The sequence below is a fragment of the Haliotis asinina genome, chromosome 9 (genome assembly GCF_037392515.1).
Source record: "Haliotis asinina isolate JCU_RB_2024 chromosome 9, JCU_Hal_asi_v2, whole genome shotgun sequence".
In the NCBI taxonomy this organism is placed as follows: Eukaryota; Metazoa; Mollusca; class Gastropoda; order Lepetellida; family Haliotidae; genus Haliotis; species Haliotis asinina.
In genome coordinates this window covers 33,807,579-33,827,835 of record NC_090288.1, presented here as the reverse complement: position 1 = coordinate 33,827,835, position 20,257 = coordinate 33,807,579, and the positions used below count along the sequence as shown (strand labels likewise).

General features: G+C 38.1%; 1 protein-coding gene across 1 annotated transcript; it reads right to left on the bottom strand.

Moving 5' to 3' along the window:
* Positions 1-1,164: 1,164 nt before the first annotated feature.
* Positions 1,165-19,859, bottom strand: LOC137296291 (CCHC-type zinc finger nucleic acid binding protein-like). The gene is made up of 5 exons (XM_067828055.1): positions 19,766-19,859; positions 15,619-15,768; positions 14,664-14,789; positions 6,579-6,798; positions 1,165-5,774 (listed from the first exon to the last, which is right to left on the bottom strand). The coding sequence occupies exons 2-5, from the start codon at positions 15,752-15,754 to the stop codon at positions 5,642-5,644; spliced, it is 615 nt and encodes a 204-aa protein (XP_067684156.1). The 5' UTR covers positions 15,755-15,768; positions 19,766-19,859; the 3' UTR covers positions 1,165-5,641.
* Between the last annotated feature and the right edge of the window lie 398 nt (positions 19,860-20,257).

Genomic DNA, 20,257 nt, shown 5'->3' with positions numbered 1-20,257 from the left:
TTAGTGACCTCAAAACAAAATGTCATCCATTATAGCCCTATTTGATGTTTCACATCCTGTCATTTTCAACACCTGTCATTTTCCACTGATGTTATCATAATGTAGCACACCCTTTTCTTTATGCGTGTATACTCTTGTGAGTAAATCTTTCACTGGTTTGGCATAACTCTGTGCCATTTCCATAATCTTTTGAATCTGTCACTCAAAATCTCTAGCTGTGACACTGGCTAAAGGCCCTGGCTGTCAAGCATGTTCTTGCCAGTTCTTCAATTTCTTTAAATCTCTCCAACACTTATGTGTTCTATCTTTGAAGGATTCGGGGCAAAACATTGATAACCCACATAATTTTACTTTTGAGAAAATCGAGTTTTATGGTTTGGCAGTTTACATGAAATCGGGATTGGTCTCCTTTTGAAAACAGTTTGTATCATTGCCTAAACAAACTACTCATCTTATTTGTGGGAGTTGTACATTGTTTTAATTGCATAACAAATAATGATTGTATGAACTTATACAGTATGGTTCAAAATTATTGAGAATAGCTAAAGCATTTCATATTATTAAACGAGAACAAATCAGATAAAATTGAATGTATTGTGAAAGTGAACTGACCTTTTCATGTTGTGTAGGTAACAATTTAATATTTTATCAAGTCTCCTTGAGCTTCACGGCACAGTCCAAGACGGGTAGGCATACTTCCTATCAGAGTGGTTAGTGTCTCGTGAGTTATGCTGTCCCAGTATCGGACCACTTCTCTCTTCATGTCTTCAATTTTTGTCAACCCCTTTTGATTCACACATTCCTTCATCATCCCCCAAATGTTCTCAGTGGGATTTAAGTCAGGACTATATGCAGGAAATGGTAATGCAGTCACTTTTTTCTCCTGAAACCACTGCTTGGCATGTTTTGCGGTGTGTTTAGGATCATTATCTTGCTGCAAAATCCAGTCATTTCCATAAAACACATGTGCACTTGGAAGGAGAAAATTATCTAATATGTTAGTGTAGCGTTGACTTGTCAGATTTCAGTTAACACTGAGCTATAATGCTGTTCAGAATGTTTTCCACAGGCTCAGGACAAGCTTCACTGCATCTGTACCTCATGATTATGAACATTTAAACAAGCACAGTTAAGTGATTTGAAGAAGCAAACAAAAATTCAGCGTGTATTATAAACACTTTATTTACAAAACTCCCCCTCTCTCTTCATTACAGATAGCAGCTGCCATGAGTTATCTCCCCTCAAAGGGGGGGGACAACTTAGTTCACCAAACCACCTCCTAAACTTCAAATATGGCTGCCGACATATCAGCAAATGGCACAAAGAGAATGCTTTGAAATAGCTTAACTGAGCCACCTAGTGACCCTTAGAGAAACATGAAATACTGCAAGATGTGAATGACGAATATTGTGGTCTCGGATGAACCATTCATCTTTGGTGTGTTTATTCAATCAGAAATGGAAAAGAACAAAATAAATAGCCACTGAAATGTGTCACATTAGATGTGTTCATGAAGAACTGTTACATTTACAAACTGCAGGAAAATGGCTGTCAGTGACAGCAAACTAACAATTCATCAAAGAATTCAGTCAACTGAAGTTCACAAATGATTTGCAAAGTTTTCGTTACTTCAGCTTTCATTGGCTAGAGATTCAGGAGTTGACTAAAATGTACACTTGCAGTACCAACTCTGTGTAACTCAGCCTGGAAACTGCTGCTGAGATTATTCTTAGATTAATATTACTACACCCTGAGATTGTAAACATCTGTCTAAACCACCTTTAGCTATTCAAGTTGATCATCATGATGGAATGGCCAAGTGTGCTTGAGGACAACAAAACCACAACATTACTTTTCCCAGTACATGATTCTGTACCAAAATGTCAACTGACAGAACAAATATAGTCAAAATCTACAATCTGTACCTTAATAATATATTGGTACAGAACATGCAGAGGACACTAGCAGACACTAGTTTTGTCGAGACCTCGATATTTAAACTCGGCCATTCCATTATGATACAACATAGCACCTTTAAGGCTCTACTATAAAACTCCAAAGTAAGTTTCATGCATAGATCAATGCACTTCTTGTAATTCACCAAAATAAAAAATATTTTTGAGTGCACATGAAACCTCAAGATATTTTTCCAACATTTCACCTTGTATGACATTTCCATGTCATTTACAGTAGATGTAATACCTTGACAAGCGCTTCTATGACAAACATACAATATTACTACTGGGTTCTGGACACATGAACCCCTCTTTTCAAACAGCAATTTAAACAAAGGAATAAAGCTCAATTAAATCTTGTCCTTTAATGTATTTACAGTCTTTATAGATGAAAATGGATTGAAGTAATATAAATTTATCAAAAGGTCCCAAATGATGTGTCTCACACATTTAAAAATCTTTTGAACATTTTTATACAAAATATGCTGTTTTGACTTTTGGTACCAACTTCTCTCCCTCCACCCAGCAGGCATAATGGAAATATGCCAGTGGAGGGTTTCAACTGTTTCTTTTTCACCTCAAATCTTCTACTATGCTGCCTTTGATTTCTCAGACCTCCGACTAACACCTCCTCTCTAGCAAGAAAAATGAAACACACAACGAATCTTCAAAACATTGTTCACCATACATGGTTGCAGAGAAGCTTGTGGGGCCCTAAAGAACCATCTCTAAGTCAAGCAGCATATACAGACTGACCGAGATTCCTTCAACACCATAATAGCAATCACTGCTGAGAAGGTATCCTGTCAACCGCAATACAATCTGAGTTTTCAACCAAACAAGCTAACTTCTGATCAGAACAAAGATCAATGTTACCTTTCGATTACAGATTGTAAATTGAAGTGTGTTTATGTTCACCAGTAGAGAACTTGGTTACAGTTAGAGTGGAGTCTTTGTGATTTTTGTGACAGTAACTTGGCGATATGTCACAGTGTCTTAATATCAGCAATATTTAATATCAGCAAGGAAAGGGTAAGGTAGTAAGTGGCCGCAACACCTAGAAAATCAATGTTACAAGGGAGCTGAACTAAAAACTTACTAACATTAGATCCAAATCCAATTCAGTCATCAGACTGGATGAATACTACCCTGTCAGCTTTTGGGATTGGGAATAATCTGTGACGATGAATGAATTATCCTTCATAATTTTGTAATCATTTAGTTTCTGTGACAATTGATCAATTCATGGAAATTGGTATGTACTGTTCTTTTCACAGATAAAACAGCACATGCTTTATGATGAAAGAGGATAATCCTTCACTGGAACACTTTGCATTATTTTCACACTTTTTTTATGGGTTCATTTGTCAGAATAAAACAATTATTTATCAAAGACACTGACACATCGCACAGTTTCTTTTGCAAAAAAATCACAAAGACTCCATTATCACTGTAACCAAGTTCCCTACCAGTGATCATGTACATTAACTTATGTGCTGCCATCTCAAGTGATGGTTCTTTTGTCCACAGCGTCTCGGAGTCAACCCTGAGAGATAGAGAAACCTCCAAACTATGATGGAAAGTTCTTTTTCTCCAGCTGTAAACAAGATCCATTGCCTGCCATGGGGCCTCCAGGTTAAGTCTCTAGGACTTAACTGCCAGGAAAATGTTTTGACGGTCTTCTGAATTGCAGTACCAAGAATTTCTTCACTTGTTTAGAGTTTTTACCCAAACACCCTGCCCTAGAAATTCTGTTTTGAAACAAGTAACTACAACTAGTACAAAATAGATTTCAACAGACTCAAGTCTTGACTCCAATTCCAAGAAATTAAAACCAAATTCCAATTTCAATTGATTCAGTTTGATTCAATTCGAACTGATTGAATATGTTTTCAATTTGAAGCAATTCAAAATAACTGTCACAGCAACACAGAACAAACATATTTTATTCATAGAGCTTTGATAATTCAAGTGCTCAAATACCAAATGTTACTAATCATGCCAATTTTGTTAACAGTCAGCAAGAGTGTTTACTAGACCAGGGCAGGGCACTTCACTGATTTTTAGGCATACATTATGCCTGTAAGCCCTAATTCTGTAGCCCGGCCTAGGTAATATTTGTCCGTCAAGCACATGCATGAATTTCTAAGGCCGAGTCCCCAATCAGTAATGCAACACAGTGAGAATGGAATGGGGTCTGCTCCTTCACTCGGAGTGAAGGGGTCAAATAAACAATAATAAACACTCATACCTCTGGGAAATATTAATAACACTCTCTCGACTACTACGTCAGCCAGACAAGACAACAAGTCCAGCAAACATGAAGCAACTTCATTACTGACTGGCTGGTAATACACGCAGCAATATGGAAGCAAGCAATGGAAGGTGAAGGACATGTGACCCTTTGGACCAAAGAAATAAAAGTTTTTCTGGGTGTCTTAAGTACATTAGTACAAAACCAGTTCATCCTTCGTCCTCCAAATAAATGATTTTGATAATGACACCCTCCTCCAAAAGTGGCTATCCTCATCCTATAGCCAGTATCTCAATTGACCAACTCAAACGTTGGCCCTCTTGACTGCAATACTTTTTCTCTTCATTGAGCAATCTACCCTTTCTGCCAAGATGGCTGCTCCCTGCGTCCCAGCCCCTTCCTCCATCGTGTGCTTTCCTAGCGCACTACACCTCAGTGTCTGATGCATGCACGGCCTCAAGGTTAACGCCACCTGCTTGCCACAAACAAAACCTGACCAACGGGAATCAACCAAGAAGTTGACAGACAAATGTTTCAAAATACGGAAAAGAACAATAGGAAACTAAAGAAAAGCACAGACCTGACTGGGACAATAGCATTTCCAAACAACATTGTTGGTTAATTTTGGTTATTCTATTTGTTTTCCCAGTGGTAAGAATGAACATCTTAATCATGAAATAACAATCACATCTGCTGCAGACAAAGATTCCAAGGTTATAATTCAAATTCCATAACCATAAAACTGAGGCATATTATGTTGCCTGAAACCTTTACACCAAAAGAAGCAAACAGTTAAGAAGAAAATAGATTTTGACAAAGTTCAACAGGATACAAATTCAGAACCAGAGGATCCAAACGTTTCAGTTGTCTGCAGCTCTATATCCAAATTGGATCACGAAGAAACGCAAAGAAAATGACCTTAAACCTGGGTAAACACGCAAACTGTCTAGTCTGGGCCCCATATGCGATGACCCGTGAAGCACAAGACAAGATGACGATGTATGCATCGGGCAACAACACGAAAATTGATGTGCATTTTACATGCAGACCTTTCAATATTCAGAAAATATGCACACTACAACACCAGTGACATACTGGGGTGGAACCCGGGATGGACAGGGGTCAATACAGCTCCCCTGGCGACCTCATCCAGACGGTACTCTTCAACAGGGTCACTGTGCACCTTCCGTCTTACCCACATGGTAGAGAAATTTAGATTCAAATAAATTGCAACTCAATCCTGCTATAAAATCATGGATAATTTAAAAGGAACATACTGAATAGAACATTAAACTTCCAAAAAACCTGAATTAAGGCGTATCATTTTACACACCTAACCACATTTCAACAAAACAGCAGATACTGATCATGAACCATGTGGGTGAACCTCGGATGGCGGTGCAGTCTCTCTCCGCCCCAGCATGACACCAGTTTAGGCATCGGGGCAGTTGCGAGCTACGTGGCCCTTGGTCTTGCACTGGTAGCAAATCACATCGAACTCCTCGTCATCGGGCCCATCGGGACATTCGGGACACTCACGAGCAAAGTGGCCAGGCTGACCACATCTGTAGGAGAAGTATGAGGAGAAATTAGCAGGGAAATGAGGTAGCAAGTGAACCAATAAAATGTTAAAATGCAACGTAAGAGTGAATTCAGGGGCACATGAAGATGACATATCCCAACAGATTCCAGCAATTGCAACCTTCCTCTCTAGTTATTACAGATGCTTTTAGTTTCTTGAAACAAGAACACAGATTCTTTTAGTTTCTGTAAACATCAATATAGATTCTTTAAGTTTCTTTAAACACACAAATAAAATATCCTCATTCCTGTCTTACACTAAGTGGGGGAACTATGACAGAGCCAGTTAACTGGGTAAAAAGTAGCTTTGAACAGTATTTAAGTTCTGTCACAGCACGTCAGCTTTGAGGCATTTTTTGGTTTAATTCCTTTCCTTGATTACACTGAGTGAGTTTCATTATTAAAGTTCATTCAAAATAAGATGCAACATAAACCAGAACAGAAACATCTGTGGTTGATGAATCGGCATTTACGTCTACATCAACATTTACACTGGTAGTAGCAGCTGATCAGATAGACAACTCTAAAGATATAAAAATAGCAACAGAGGTGAACGCTAATACACGGATGAAGAAGTTAATGTATGTAACTTTTATGAGTGTGAATCCAGAAGTGATGCTGTTCCTGTTCTGGTGAAACCTTCAAGCATGGATATGGTGTTGATCAGAACAGGTGCCATCTAAGGCTACGGAAACACTGAAGGGATGCTTCTCTACACAGTAGTGAATTACGGCACCTAAATGACTTCAACCATATCCCTAGAAAACTATCAAATGTCTTCAACCAACCTGAAGCAATTTCCGGTCTTCTCTGACTGGGGACAATCTCTGGCCAGATGGTCAGATTCACCACAGGTGTAGCATTTCTTGTCCCGTTTGCTAGGAGACTCACCAGAGGTGCAGTCCCGAGCGATGTGCCCTGGGCTGCCACAGGTGTAACAGCTCTTGGTCACAGGCTGTGTGCAGTCACGCTGGATGTGACCAGTCTTGCCACAGTTGTAGCAGGACCCTGAAAGCAGACATGACCTTGATTATTCAAGTGATCTCACTGATCTCCATCATGGAATGTCTCCTCATTTCCGTTGGGGTTTGACGTTTAAAATACGACCGATGCTGTTGTCTCAGTAGTTTGTTGCTATGGTAAAAAAGACTTTTTTCCAAATCTTTAAAAACACAAGGGCACCATGTAACAGCAAGGCTTATTGCTCTTAACTCTGCATACAAGGAATTCAAAACAAAAACATCTAAAGTTTTCACAAACAGAAAATGGTCAATAAAGAGTTTGCAAAACTAATACCAGTGATGCCGCAGCTATTGGAAACCAGATTTAATTTGAGACTCAAGGATATTCACAGCACCCTAAGACAGCATGGGATACAATCACCCTGGCAACCAGTGTTGTTAAGGAAGCAGAGACATTATTATGTTCACAGGTTCAGTATTATGAAAGTGAGTGAGTTGAGCTTTACGCCGCACTCAGCAATATTCCAGCTGGCGGTCTGTAAATAACTGAGTCTGGACCAGACAATGTAGTGATCAACAACATGAGCATCGACCTGCACAATTGGGAACCGATGACGTGTCAACCAAGTCAGTGAGCCAGACCACCCAATAACGTTAGTCGCCTCTTATGACAAGCAAAGAAGCATGGGTTGCTGAAGGCGTATTCTACCCCAGACAGTATTATGAAAGGTTTAAATTCCTCAAGTACAGTAGGGATGAGAAAGACTTCTAGTGCTGTGCATCTGTTAGTGACAAAGCTGCCCACTGTTAGCAAATGATTTTGGATGACATGAGGCAGTAAACACAGTTCATGATGGTGTTTCAAAGTAACAGGACATTGGGTCCTTCAAGTTTCAGATGTCTGTCTGACCAACCGAAAATTCAGAGGACCCATAAAATCCAAATTAAACACATGTAACAAGTAACATTTCTTATAACCGTCATTGAAATTATTAACATTATATGATAACAAACATAAGATTTCTAAACAGCAAACAAGTGTCACGTGCCACAAATAACTTCACACAAAGTCATTGTGAAACAGTCAGACACTCGTGCTGGTGGGTTGGCAATTTCTATCTGACCACTGGTAAATCTGGCAGATTTGTCAGAGGGTCAGATGCTATTTGTGAACAAAGTAAACAGCACCTCCCATATATGCAGGCATATCATTAATACTTTAGTAACTAAGTATAGTTTATGGAAGACAGAATAACAGTGTTTTTGCTGACTTAATTACTTATCAAACACTGTGTCCTGCGACCAGATGTCATACTGGACATGAATGAAATTTCCTGGTCATATCCTATTATCATACTGTAAGTATACTAACTTCCTAACAACTTCAAAATGATATTAACATTTTGACATGTGGCTGGAATCGGAAAAACTTCAGCTTTCTCCAGTTCATGTACGTTCTAAGCTATAGGCCAAGGTAATAGTCACCGAACTAAAATTCTGAATGACTGGTCACATTGACCAATCACAAGGTGCCGAATCAATTGTAACTTTACAGCTATTTTTTGCCATGGAGTCAATTTTTGCCTCCATGACGGCACACCCAATACTGTCATTTTGCTTCACCATGATTCTTTAAATTTTAACACAATTATTTACTGGATATAATGTCCAGCTAGGTTCCAAATTATCGGTCTTCAATGAATTTTAACGGATATTTTTAGGTATACATCGTGAAACAGAAACACTGAATAGGCCCACTTATGTTTAGAGTTTGCATGTTGATGTTTTCATGTTTTCAAATGCAGTATCTTACACTGCCTATGTATATGTTAATAAGCATCATGTTTCTTATTATTACATGTATCATGAGTGAGCGAGTGCGTTTAGTTTTACGCCACGCTCTGCAATATTCCAGCTAAATAGCAGCGGTCTGTATATATCGAGCTTTTACCAAACAATCCCATGATCAACAGCATGAGCATCGATCTGTGCAATTGGGAACCGATGACATCTGTCAGCTAGTCTGACCACCCGATCATGTTAGTTGCCTCTTACGACAAGCATAGTCGCCTATTATGGCAAGCATGGGTTGCTGAAGACCTATTCTACGTTGGACCTTCACGGGTCTATTACACGTATCAGGGTTGAGTTGCAATGTAGATCATATATCAGTAGTTATATATGCTCAATACTTCACTCTTCGGATTACAACTTCATAACTACTTTCATTTCATTTATTACTTCATATGTAAGCATCCCTTAAAATATAACCATGTAATCATGCCTAAAACAAAATTTGTTTACAATTCCAATTTTTGGTGCTAACCAGTACAAGCAAGGACTGCACATGCTCAACACTTCCCTTTGTTCTCCTACAGTCTGCCATTACACACGTTTACATCGGAGTTGACTGAAAACAGACCTAATTAACATGAATGACTGTTCATTTGTGTTAAGACAAGACACAAGCAGATGGGCACCACAATCAGTCCATGTTGGGATGCTGGCACCTTCATCAGTCATCAAACGGACAGGCGCAGTCAGTCAATGTAGGGATCTGGGGATTTTTTCATGAAGCAAACTTTACTAAGGTTAACCTAACACCCATTCTTTCACAATGCACTTAAGTTACATTAGTGACTTAGAACTTTGTGAAAGGAGGCCCTGGACGCTGTCTGGCTGCCAGGTAATACACTCACATGCCAAAAGTTTGTCAACTTTCTCAACTTGGCCGAAATAATGTGTGATGTTTCAGGATTTTAAACTCCTTGCACTGATCTAGTTGGAAAAGGTATCCCACTAAAACTTAGCATGCAAATGCAGTGCATGCTATTTATAGAGATGTGATTTTTGTCGTCTGCTTTCGACGTCTGAGAAAGGTAGACACAATGGGTTGTAGGAGATTAAGATCTGTCGACCTCGGTGAAAACAAGTATCGTACAGCTAACAGAGGATTTAAAAACTATCAGAAATTTGCAGAATATTGGATTTATCCAAGAGCACAATCTGTAAGTTTTTTAAATGTTATCACAACAGGGAAAATATAAATAACTCTGCTCAAATCAGAAGACTGAAAAACATTAGGATTCGTGGCCAGACAACATTATCAAGGATTGCTTAGAAAGGAAGGAGTCAAGTTTGTCTGTCTACTAGTGAATATAATTCTTCAGTACCTGTACCAGCTTCAACAAGATCCATTCAGTGTGAATTACACTGTTTGGGCTATGATCAGATGACTGTTTGTAAGAAAATAGGAATTTGCAAGAGGAAAATTATACTGGAATGATGATCACCACAGACGAAAGGTAATATTCAGCGATGAAATGACAATAGTTATCAAACCAGATGGGAAAATCCAAGTCTGGAGAAAAAAATCTGAAAGGTGGCTTGGCCAGTACCTCGGTTACTTAGCTGACAAACCTGGTCGCACTTTTAAGTTAATGACATGGGGCTTCACCATTAGACCACAGTTCACCACTTTGCTGCTACAGAATCAGGGAAGCGAACGAATGAAATTGCCCATTTAAATCCAATTGAAAATGTGTGACCTTCCTGAAGAACAATATGAAAAAAAAACTTTGCAAAAGTGTGAACCACTAATGACCTGAAGGAAGTGCTTATGACAGCTCATCTGCATGGTACAGACAAAAACAGGTATGTCGTTGTGGATATCAGCTATCACAATACCAAGAATGGCAACGGGAAATTAGAATGTGGAAGTCGCGGTGGCTGAGAGGGCTAGGTGGCTGACTTTGTGTGCTGGCGATTAGGTGCCGGACTCTGAGGGTGCATTTTCGAATCCTGGATGGGACTCAACCGCAAAAGTACTAGAATTTGTACTTTACTGAGAAAGTGAGATCCCAAATATGAAATGTTACATTTGACCACTTTCTAAATGGCATCGTGTAATCATAACAGGAAATTTGGTCTATCCAAACACTAACACAAGCAAGAAACGTGTATTTATTTATATTTGGGTTATAAGCTACCTTCAGTTTGAAAACATATTTTTTATGAATCAGCATTGTTCATTATGATTCCAGGGCTCTATTTAAAATAAACATTGTGAACTGGTGCATGCTGAAACTGCAAAAATGCAACCTCAAATTTTTTTTGTGCATGTTAATGTTTTGCTGTTTAAAAACATCACTCCAACCTGGAAAACAGAATGAGGAACTGGCTTTGTGAAGTGACCCTGATGATAACACAGTGACTGACATCCTCGATATCCCCAGGATATACCTTCCAGTAAATTTTCACTGTAGCCTGAATGCATCTATGGCTAAGCCCAATAAATGTATTACCTCCCTTTGCAGACTCTGCATTCTCACAGTAGTCAATTAGCTAGTTTTATAAGTTCGATAATTTAAAAAGTGTAAATGAGTTATGACTGGTACGCTGAACTAGAGGCATAGATACCTGACTGGATAAAAAGCCAGACAAGGGAGGTAATATACTTATTGAGCCATGACATAATGGAGATTGATCGGAACATATACCATAAGGATATTGAATATGAGTGACTGAATGACATTTACTGTTCCATGGTTTTACGGGACATCATCCTCAATATCTCCAGAGTATACGCTCCGATAAGTCTCCACTATACCCTGGACGCATCTACGGCTCTGCCAGATAAATTTATTACATCCCTTTGCTGGCTCCGCCTTCTCACAGTAGCCAATCAGATAGGCCGCCGTTATAACAGAGCTTGCCAGTGTCAACAAAGGTAGCGGTCGCAACTGCGAAGGTTTGCCCACAGTGCGTCCCAGATTTTAGGGAAATCATACAAACAAATTGACAGGTCCGAAACTTTAAAACAACATATGCAAGAACGACTTCTACCTCTTCCAGAGAACCTCTGCATGGTTTCTGTTGCCAAGTATAATCGGTTAGATAATTAAAAAAACGAAAGTGAGTTGTGATTGGTTTGCTCAACTTCCCAGCGTAGACACCTGACTGGATGAAAAGACAGTCAAGGGAGGTAATAAATTTATCTGGCAGAGCCATAGATACGTCCAGGGTATAGTGGAGACTTATCGGAACGTATGCCCTGGAGATATTGAGGATGATGGGACATGTGATTCCTGCATATTGGATGCAGAAATGAACCCCCAAATTTATAGCCCGTTGCATCCTTGTTGATTAAACAGATTTTTTTTTTTCTCTGAAAGACCTTTCTAATTTTGTATTATCCCACATTAAAAATGCAAACATTCTCTGTTGACAATCATTTTTCTACTGACATGGGAAGTAACACAAATTATATCAATCATTTCCAAACGAGAAGTATCCATGATCATTGATTTCATGCAAACTGACAGACTCTCAATTTTGGAAATAGACTCTCCAAATATGTGCCCTTAGTCCGCAGGACTGCCAGTGTCAAAAAGCTATGTTAAACCCTGCTGTTCACATCATGAAATTTTATGAAGCAAAATAAAGTGATCTTAACAGAATGAAATTAAATTTTGCCATAATGCTATTAATAAAGAATACCATAAGTCAAGCATTACCCATAACGCTATAATGATCAGATGGTGCAGCCTGTTTCAGTCTGGTGCAACAACGTTATTGTCTATAGCTGCACAGAGCGCAAAAAGGTTTCATTTCAGGGGTTGAAAAATACCCTTACCCAACGTCCTGAAGAGTTGAATTCACCAGATGGTCACGCATGGCTCCAAATAATTTTTCAACATCAGGAGTATGTACGCCCTATGTTTTCAATATAAGCACACTGGGATAAGTTGAGTACATTTAGACTATTGAATGGAATTTAATGGCGTGTATGTAATCTTGTGTTTAGTTTCATATATGCACCACAACATTGCTCCTCTTGTGAAAACAGGACAATAAACAATAAAGCAATACTTTCTCAGATAATAAGTCAGTATTTGATTCTAAAAGACCATACACCATTGCTGTCATGCGTATCTGCTACCTTTTCTGATTTTTTTCCCGACCGTATCGTGCATATTTTGCATCCATACATACGCTGATACAGCCCCTATCTTGAGCCCTGGTCAAGTATATATCAGCATTAAGTCTACCGTGGCACAGGAGCAGCAAACTACTGAAATGTTTTGATAAATAAAGTTGATGATGAAATAAAATACAACTGCTACCAGATGAAGTCTGTGTTGTATTTAGACTAGTTGTCAAAAATGAAGTCTTGGGGGAAAACTGGTTTCAACAGCTGTGCTGCGCTGCGCCCATAACGCATGCGCAGTGAATAGGTTCGGCAGAGCTTGACACAGTATGTCTGCCCGGAGTATGAGGTCGTGAGCAGTAGTCTAATGTTGGTTGTGTACAGAAACAAGCAAATTATCTACTCATTACATAAAAAAAAAACTTGTTGATTGTGGTAAGCAGCCTCTGTCACAGAGAAAGATCAGAGTCTGGTTTATTGACACCTATATGGCTATCTGCCTACCTGCTAACGACAATATGCAATAAACAGCTTCAATCATTGACCACAGGCAATTAGAACTTGACACCTATCAGGTTATATGCCATAAACAAAATAAACTGATTTATGACTCGTGCACCCGAGTCCTGTCTCTGCCACATTATGTAATTAGATACGTGTGATACTTGAACACATGACATATTTTTATGTCTGTGAGTTGCAAACAAACTACATCCATTTTTCTCGGATGACTGGATCAGACGGAAGCTAGTGCAAACTCTTGTAAGTTTCAAGTCCTGCTTTGTGAAAGTGAAGTGAAATGGTCAAGTGAAATTAATATTTGGTCCAGAGGATTTTGAAAGATTACTGGACCTGTGTCAAGTGAGTTTTGAAGAAAACAAAATACCTCATCATTTTCTTAAATTGAGTCCTGGTTTCTTAAGATTGAATTTCTTTGGAAAATATGCAACTAAATTGAAACCATTGCTGCTTATTTGGATCACAATACACAGACACATATAAGAACAGTTTTGATGTCGCAATATGACGTAACCATGGCAATAACACTGATCAACCAGAATTCTCACACTTCTATTTTCAGGAAGTGATGCATGGACATTTTACTAAATAAAGCAATGTTGGAAAATGGAAAATGTGTTCCTCACAACTGCCTTGAATGTTGACACTTCAGAAGGTCCTCATGTGGACATGCTTATCAGGAAGAAAAGTGAATACATTAATAACTGGGTTCCGAAGTTGCCCTACAAATTTGACTACATTGATATGTCAATAGCTGTACACAAGAATACACAAGCACAGGCATAGCTGAGATATGAGAAGAATCATCCAACTAGCAGTAGCACTAATAACAAAATGCAACCAAAATAGACACGAAGAAACTTAATTTACAATCAACAAAACCCACAACTTGTCACAACAAAAATATACATATAGTCCGACTATCCTTACATTCATTGCCACGAAGTACATCAGTGCAGTAACTTCAGTCACTAGAGTTTACAGCTCAACTTTGTCATTTATGAAAATGTCATCACTGCAGCTGTCAAAATCCTGTGTCAACGTCTCAGAGATATGATTGCCCCATTGTTATGACCATTTTGTACAAGTCCACAATGGTCCTGTATCCATGGTTTTAGAAAAAAAGATATCAGAACCAAAGCAGACAGAGGGGTTAGAAATTATACTGAAAGGTGCCAATGTACAAAGCGATCCTGGTGCTAAGAAGACCGTTATGACCATGCATAGAGTTTCGGTACACATAGCAATGTTGTTTTGTACAATAGCACCCTGGGTATAAGGAGCTGGTCAAGAGCAGCAAACAAAATCTGGACACTTTTTTATGAGGAGGTTACCCACCACCAAATAATACTCCAAAATAATGTAGGGACTGAACTGGTGAAAAAGTTTCTGCGCTGATGCACTTGTTAAACCTCATCATATTCTACAGCTACTTTCACCATATTGGACAAAAGCCTGATTACCTGAGTCAACATTGCTCTCGCAATCCTTTGCGAGGTGGCCTAGTAAATTACATTTATAGCAGCGCTCCGAGTTGTTCTTACATTCGCGGGCAAAGTGACCGTAACCAGAGCACTTGAAGCATTTATCTGAAATAAAGCACAGAGGCTCTCTAAACCCAGGATTTAACAAAGATAAGTGCTTATTCAAAATTAACTAGCCAAAAGCAGAATATGTAAAACCAACCACCTCACTGAAATTTCTGATTTTTGTGCCATAAAGGCATGAAGGAAAAAAAGAATGAATTTACAATTTTCTAAAACTCTTTCAATCAATATAACCATCAAACACATGGAAATATGTTACTAAAGCAATCTAAATATTAAGTCGGAAAAACATATGAAAAATAAAACATTCTGTGCCTGTCCTAATAAGGTAAAACTACTTTCCTGCATACTTGTATCATTAAACTTACATAAATACTATTGTAACTGAATGCCCTAACCTTCTTTCACAAGATGAAAAATATTAAGGACACATTTTGACATACTTAAATGTGATATTGTTTAAGTTCCTGAAACCAAACTTTACATTCAATATAGTGAGCAACCAAAGCATACTTTCTCCTGAGATGTTGTGTTGCAAGTTTCAAAGGCGAGAAAGATGGTGTTGTTTACTAACACATAACTTAACCTTCGACATTTATGTTTAGGGAACAATCTTAGCTCTAAAACCATACGAAAACAGACGTTTAGTAATCCCCTGAACCAAATTTGCTTAATGCAGCAATCAGTAGTGATTGGACAAATCCCAACAAAATGGAAGGGCTTGCATGATTTGAGGATTGAAGGGCAAAGTAAATGGATGATTGGGTTCAGGGGAAGCAGACAAGTGTCAAATAATTTTGTGCACAACGTTCGTCAAACATCAATAATATTAATAATGCCTTTTCCCACAAAGCAGCAAACAGAAGCTAACCTCCACGACCTTTTCCACGGATACGGCCACCACCACCTCCGCCGACTCCACGGCCTCCACCGCTACCTCCGTCACTTTTACATTCTCGGGCAAAATGTCCCCGTATTCCGCACTTGTAACATTTGTCTGAGTTCATCCTCCTCAACACCTCTGCAACAGTAACCAAGTGTGAAATAAATATGGTAAACATACCATGTCTTACAGAGTGATAAATATGGTAAACAAGGGTCTTTCAGTGTGATAATACCAGGTTGTACAGTGTGATAAATATAGTAAAAACACCAGGTCGTACAGTGTGATAATATAGTAAACACACCAGGTTTTACTCAGTCATAAATGTGGTATAAACATACCATGTCTTATGGAGTGATAAATATGCTAAACATGTCTTTCAGTGTGATAAAAATAGTAAAAATACCAGGTTGTACAGTGTGATAAATATAGAAAAAATACCAGGTCGTACAGTGTGATAAATATAGTAAACATACCAGGTTTTACTCAGTTATAAATGTGGTAAACATACCAGGTCTTACAGTGTGATACATATGGTAAACACATACTCTTGTAGTGTGATAAGCATACCATGTCTCATAAAAACTGATAAATGTGATCCACATATGTCTTACTGTATGACAAATGCAGTAAACAAACAATGTATTCCATTGTGATAAATGTGATCCACATGTCTTACTGTATGACAAATGCAGTAAACAAACAATGTATTCCATTGTGATAAATGTGATCCACATATGTCTTACTGTATGACAAATGCAGTAAACAAACAATGTATTCCATTGTGACAAATGTGCTAACCATACAATCTCATCTACAAGTGTATAGATATCTTAGCATAACAAGTCATTTCTGGCAGTTGTAACAAATGCATTAAACATATCAAGTTGTTAACTGGAAATTTATTGTGAAAAATATAATTTCAAAATTCTAAATGCCAAAGACAATCACTTTACCATATCATGCACTTTGATAACTGATGATTTGTTTGCCAATCCCGACTTTAATCTTTTGGAAGGCCAACTGTGGCAACACCTATTTGTATGAGGACAATGTCCTTGATTGTCCAAAACTGTTGTTCACTTGCTGCTCATATGTATATGTATCCACTGTAAATATACAGGAGTTAATTTATTTTTTTATTTTTTTGGTAAAAGCCACTTACCACAGGGCAAGTGACTTCTAGAAAGTAACTCGTCCTAAGTTTCCACTTGCCCTGATTTTATGACAATGTTTGATGTTAATGTTTACCTGACTATTTATCGAAGAGTAATAAATTTAAAAGAATGATATCTCCAAATTATGTTACTATTGCGAAACACAACAGCAATATTATATGCTTCTGAAATTTGGGAGTATCAAAAATGGTCATCAGCTGAGCATTTCCATACCAGGTTTTGCAAGTTTGTTTTGGGCGTGAGTCATAGAGGTACTAATGTTGCTGTTTTAGCAGAATGTGGTAGGAATTGTAACTATGTTGATTCCTTGTTTAATGTTATAAAATATTGGATAAGATTGCTTGAAATGCCAGTGGATAGATATCCTAAGTAGTGCTATCTCATGATGTATATAATTTAGATAAAGTTGGTCATAAAACTTGGGTTTATCATGTTTGGAATATTTTGTTTTCTTATGGATTCGGTTTTGTGTGGGAGAATCAAGGAGTTGGATTTAAATATGTGTTTTTATACAATTTTAAGGAAAGGATAAGAAACCGTCATGCTCTATCAATTATGGCCGATATACATGTATATTCAACATGACATTTATACGCTAAATGTAAAACTGTTTTCTGCTTAGAAAGTTACCTTATAAACATAAAATCAAAGGAAGCAAGACGCAGGATTACGTTGCTTAGACTAGGTGAATTACCTATCTATAAGAATATTGCTCGATATGGTGGTATTCCTCGTCAATTTTGCTTTTGTCATGTATGACATTCAGACTATACACAGGATGAATTTCACTTCCTTTACAAATGTCCACTGTATAATGATACAAGAGTTAAACACTTTGATAACATCCCTTTGTACATAAATGAAGACACCATGATCTACAATCTCCAAAGTAAAAATCAGTCTGTTTTGATGTCCATTTCAAATTTTGTGAAAGAAGCTTTAAACATTAGAAACAGATTTGTGACATAATAGCAAGCATGCAACTCTAAGCATCATTTTGTGTATATGGGCCAACGGCCTTATTACTAAATAAAGGAACTGAATTGAATTGAATTATGAGCAGATATGAAATGAAATCCAAATTTATTTCCAACTTGAAACCATAAGTGGAAATTATCTAGTAGTCCATGGACAAGTAAGATACCATTATTTGATTGCCCAAAATGAATACTGACTTGCCCTGGCCATCAGGCAATGGGATTTTTAAACCCCTGATATATACATACTCTCCTTGTAACCGAATGTGGACTATTGAAAAAAAATCATTTCTCCACAGGTGCAGGGATTACTTTGGAGAAAATGGTCAATGGAAGAAAATCCCTTCCAGAATCTGAACAATGGCATTTTCAGAAGCTATTGGATATTTCTATTTTGCTACAGTGTAAGCATGCAAAAGTAACAAGAATTTCTCATATCAAAATTTGTAACTTATTTCGCATTTCACTGGGTAAAAATCTGCAAATCCCTTGGCAAAGTGATCCCTGTAGGTGTTTAGTTAGAAGACACATATCAATGTTATTAAAACTGAACAATTTTACTGCATCAGCACACACTATATTTATACTTAGCTTATCTTCTGTAGAGCTAGAAATACCCTGAATTGATATTTCAAGAAAGTCTGTTCAACAGTATACAGAAACAAACTGGGCCAACAAGTGTAAAAACATGCTGAATATCCAAGAAAAGTATCTACAGCCAATGGGAATGTCTTGCATTAAAATAATCAATCTTTCAAGATCATAACTATAGTAGCCATCAATGAGACGTCAATTTCCAACAGTAATGTCATAATACTCTCTACACATGTATTAGGATTCTATCGTCATATATTTCTTTTCTGCCATGCTGGCCATTTATGTTAGGCAAGTCAATGGAACTTCTACTTTGCATTAATGGACTAATGTAAGTTTATTTCACATTTACCAGTCAGTGGATTGTCAATTCATGCAGAAGTTGTTGCCTTGTATAGTCGAATAGTTTTACCACCTGTGCATTTATGAACTTCATATTTCCAGCTTAGGTTACAGAGAGCATCATGGCTGGGCGAGGCCAAGATATCTTTTCCTGGTATTGTATAAAGTGTAAATGGCAACTCGAGAGTAGATGCATTCACACCTTTAACTCTTTCGGGGACACTCCTTCACATGATATCCGCTTACTGGCATTTTACAACAACTCTCGGGCATTTGGGGGCATCTTCTAAAGGTTGTCAAAACGTGCGATGATGCATGAAGTCTTTTACATTTACTTTTCAATATGAAATATACCAGATATTAAATCCCGTCTTCATGTTTAATCGATTTCACCATTAGATACGCAACGCAATTGATAGCTGGCATATTTCAGTCAGAAATTACACACTGCCCAATGAGGGCCCCTCGCCATGCTTCTTCCATCGCCTTTCTCACGTGGGCCATGTGTTAAAACTTGTGTCAGCAGTGGAACATTGATACACATCCAGACGAGAAAGTGAGGTCAAATTAAATAAAAAACGGAAGTATTTCCTTACGTAAATCCAAACAAACAATTGATGATCACGTTGTTAGTAACAAGCGATTTATTACGATGTTGAGAAGGGGGAACAACCCACTCACTGACCGACTTCCTCAAACGTGTTTACCACGCATCACACTTTACGCTCTCACTTGACAACTGTCACCGAATATCAGCTTACTAAATACCCATATCCCGTCTTACTATATAATATCCCACTATTTGATCCCATGTAGAACTGTCAGACACGATCCCTGTAGTGTATATAATACGCAAGGTTGAGCCACATCGTGAAAAACATGAAAGATGGCCACGAGAATTTTTACGGTTCAAACAGGATAAACACGAGGTGATGACGCTTCACTGAAACTTTATTATGACAAAAGAACTATGGTATCTGGTGCACGGAAGCATATTCCGTAAGCAGGCAATGTTACTACAGGTGACAATGATGAAAAACTCACCCACAAACACCTAGACCTCCCCTCACCACGCTTGTTTTCGCGCGTCGTTTATATGTTTTGCACACGGTTTCCTTCTTTCGTTTCTGAAGATTACACATTTTGCACACGACTCCAGTTCGTTTGCACACGGCTCGCATCGTCCCTTTGCAGTTATTAAGAACACTTTATACAGGAACGTGATAGGTTGACCAACATGCTAATACGACAGGACGATAGACCCTTGCGAGGGATGAAAACACCACCTTGACCGACTTCAGGATATCGGTGACGTCATTACCGGGGGGCGTGGCCTCTTTCCTTAAATAGACCAAATATCCTAGCATTTCAATTGAACACATTTAATAAAGCTATTAAAGTTTAAAAAGCGCAGGGAATGTCTGTCGTCATAACTAAAATGTTAAACTGAAGACATGTTCCTTGTCTGCAAAATTATACGTTATTTTTGTCGAAATATTCATGGATTTCGTGCGGATTTTATTTAAAAAAAAAAAA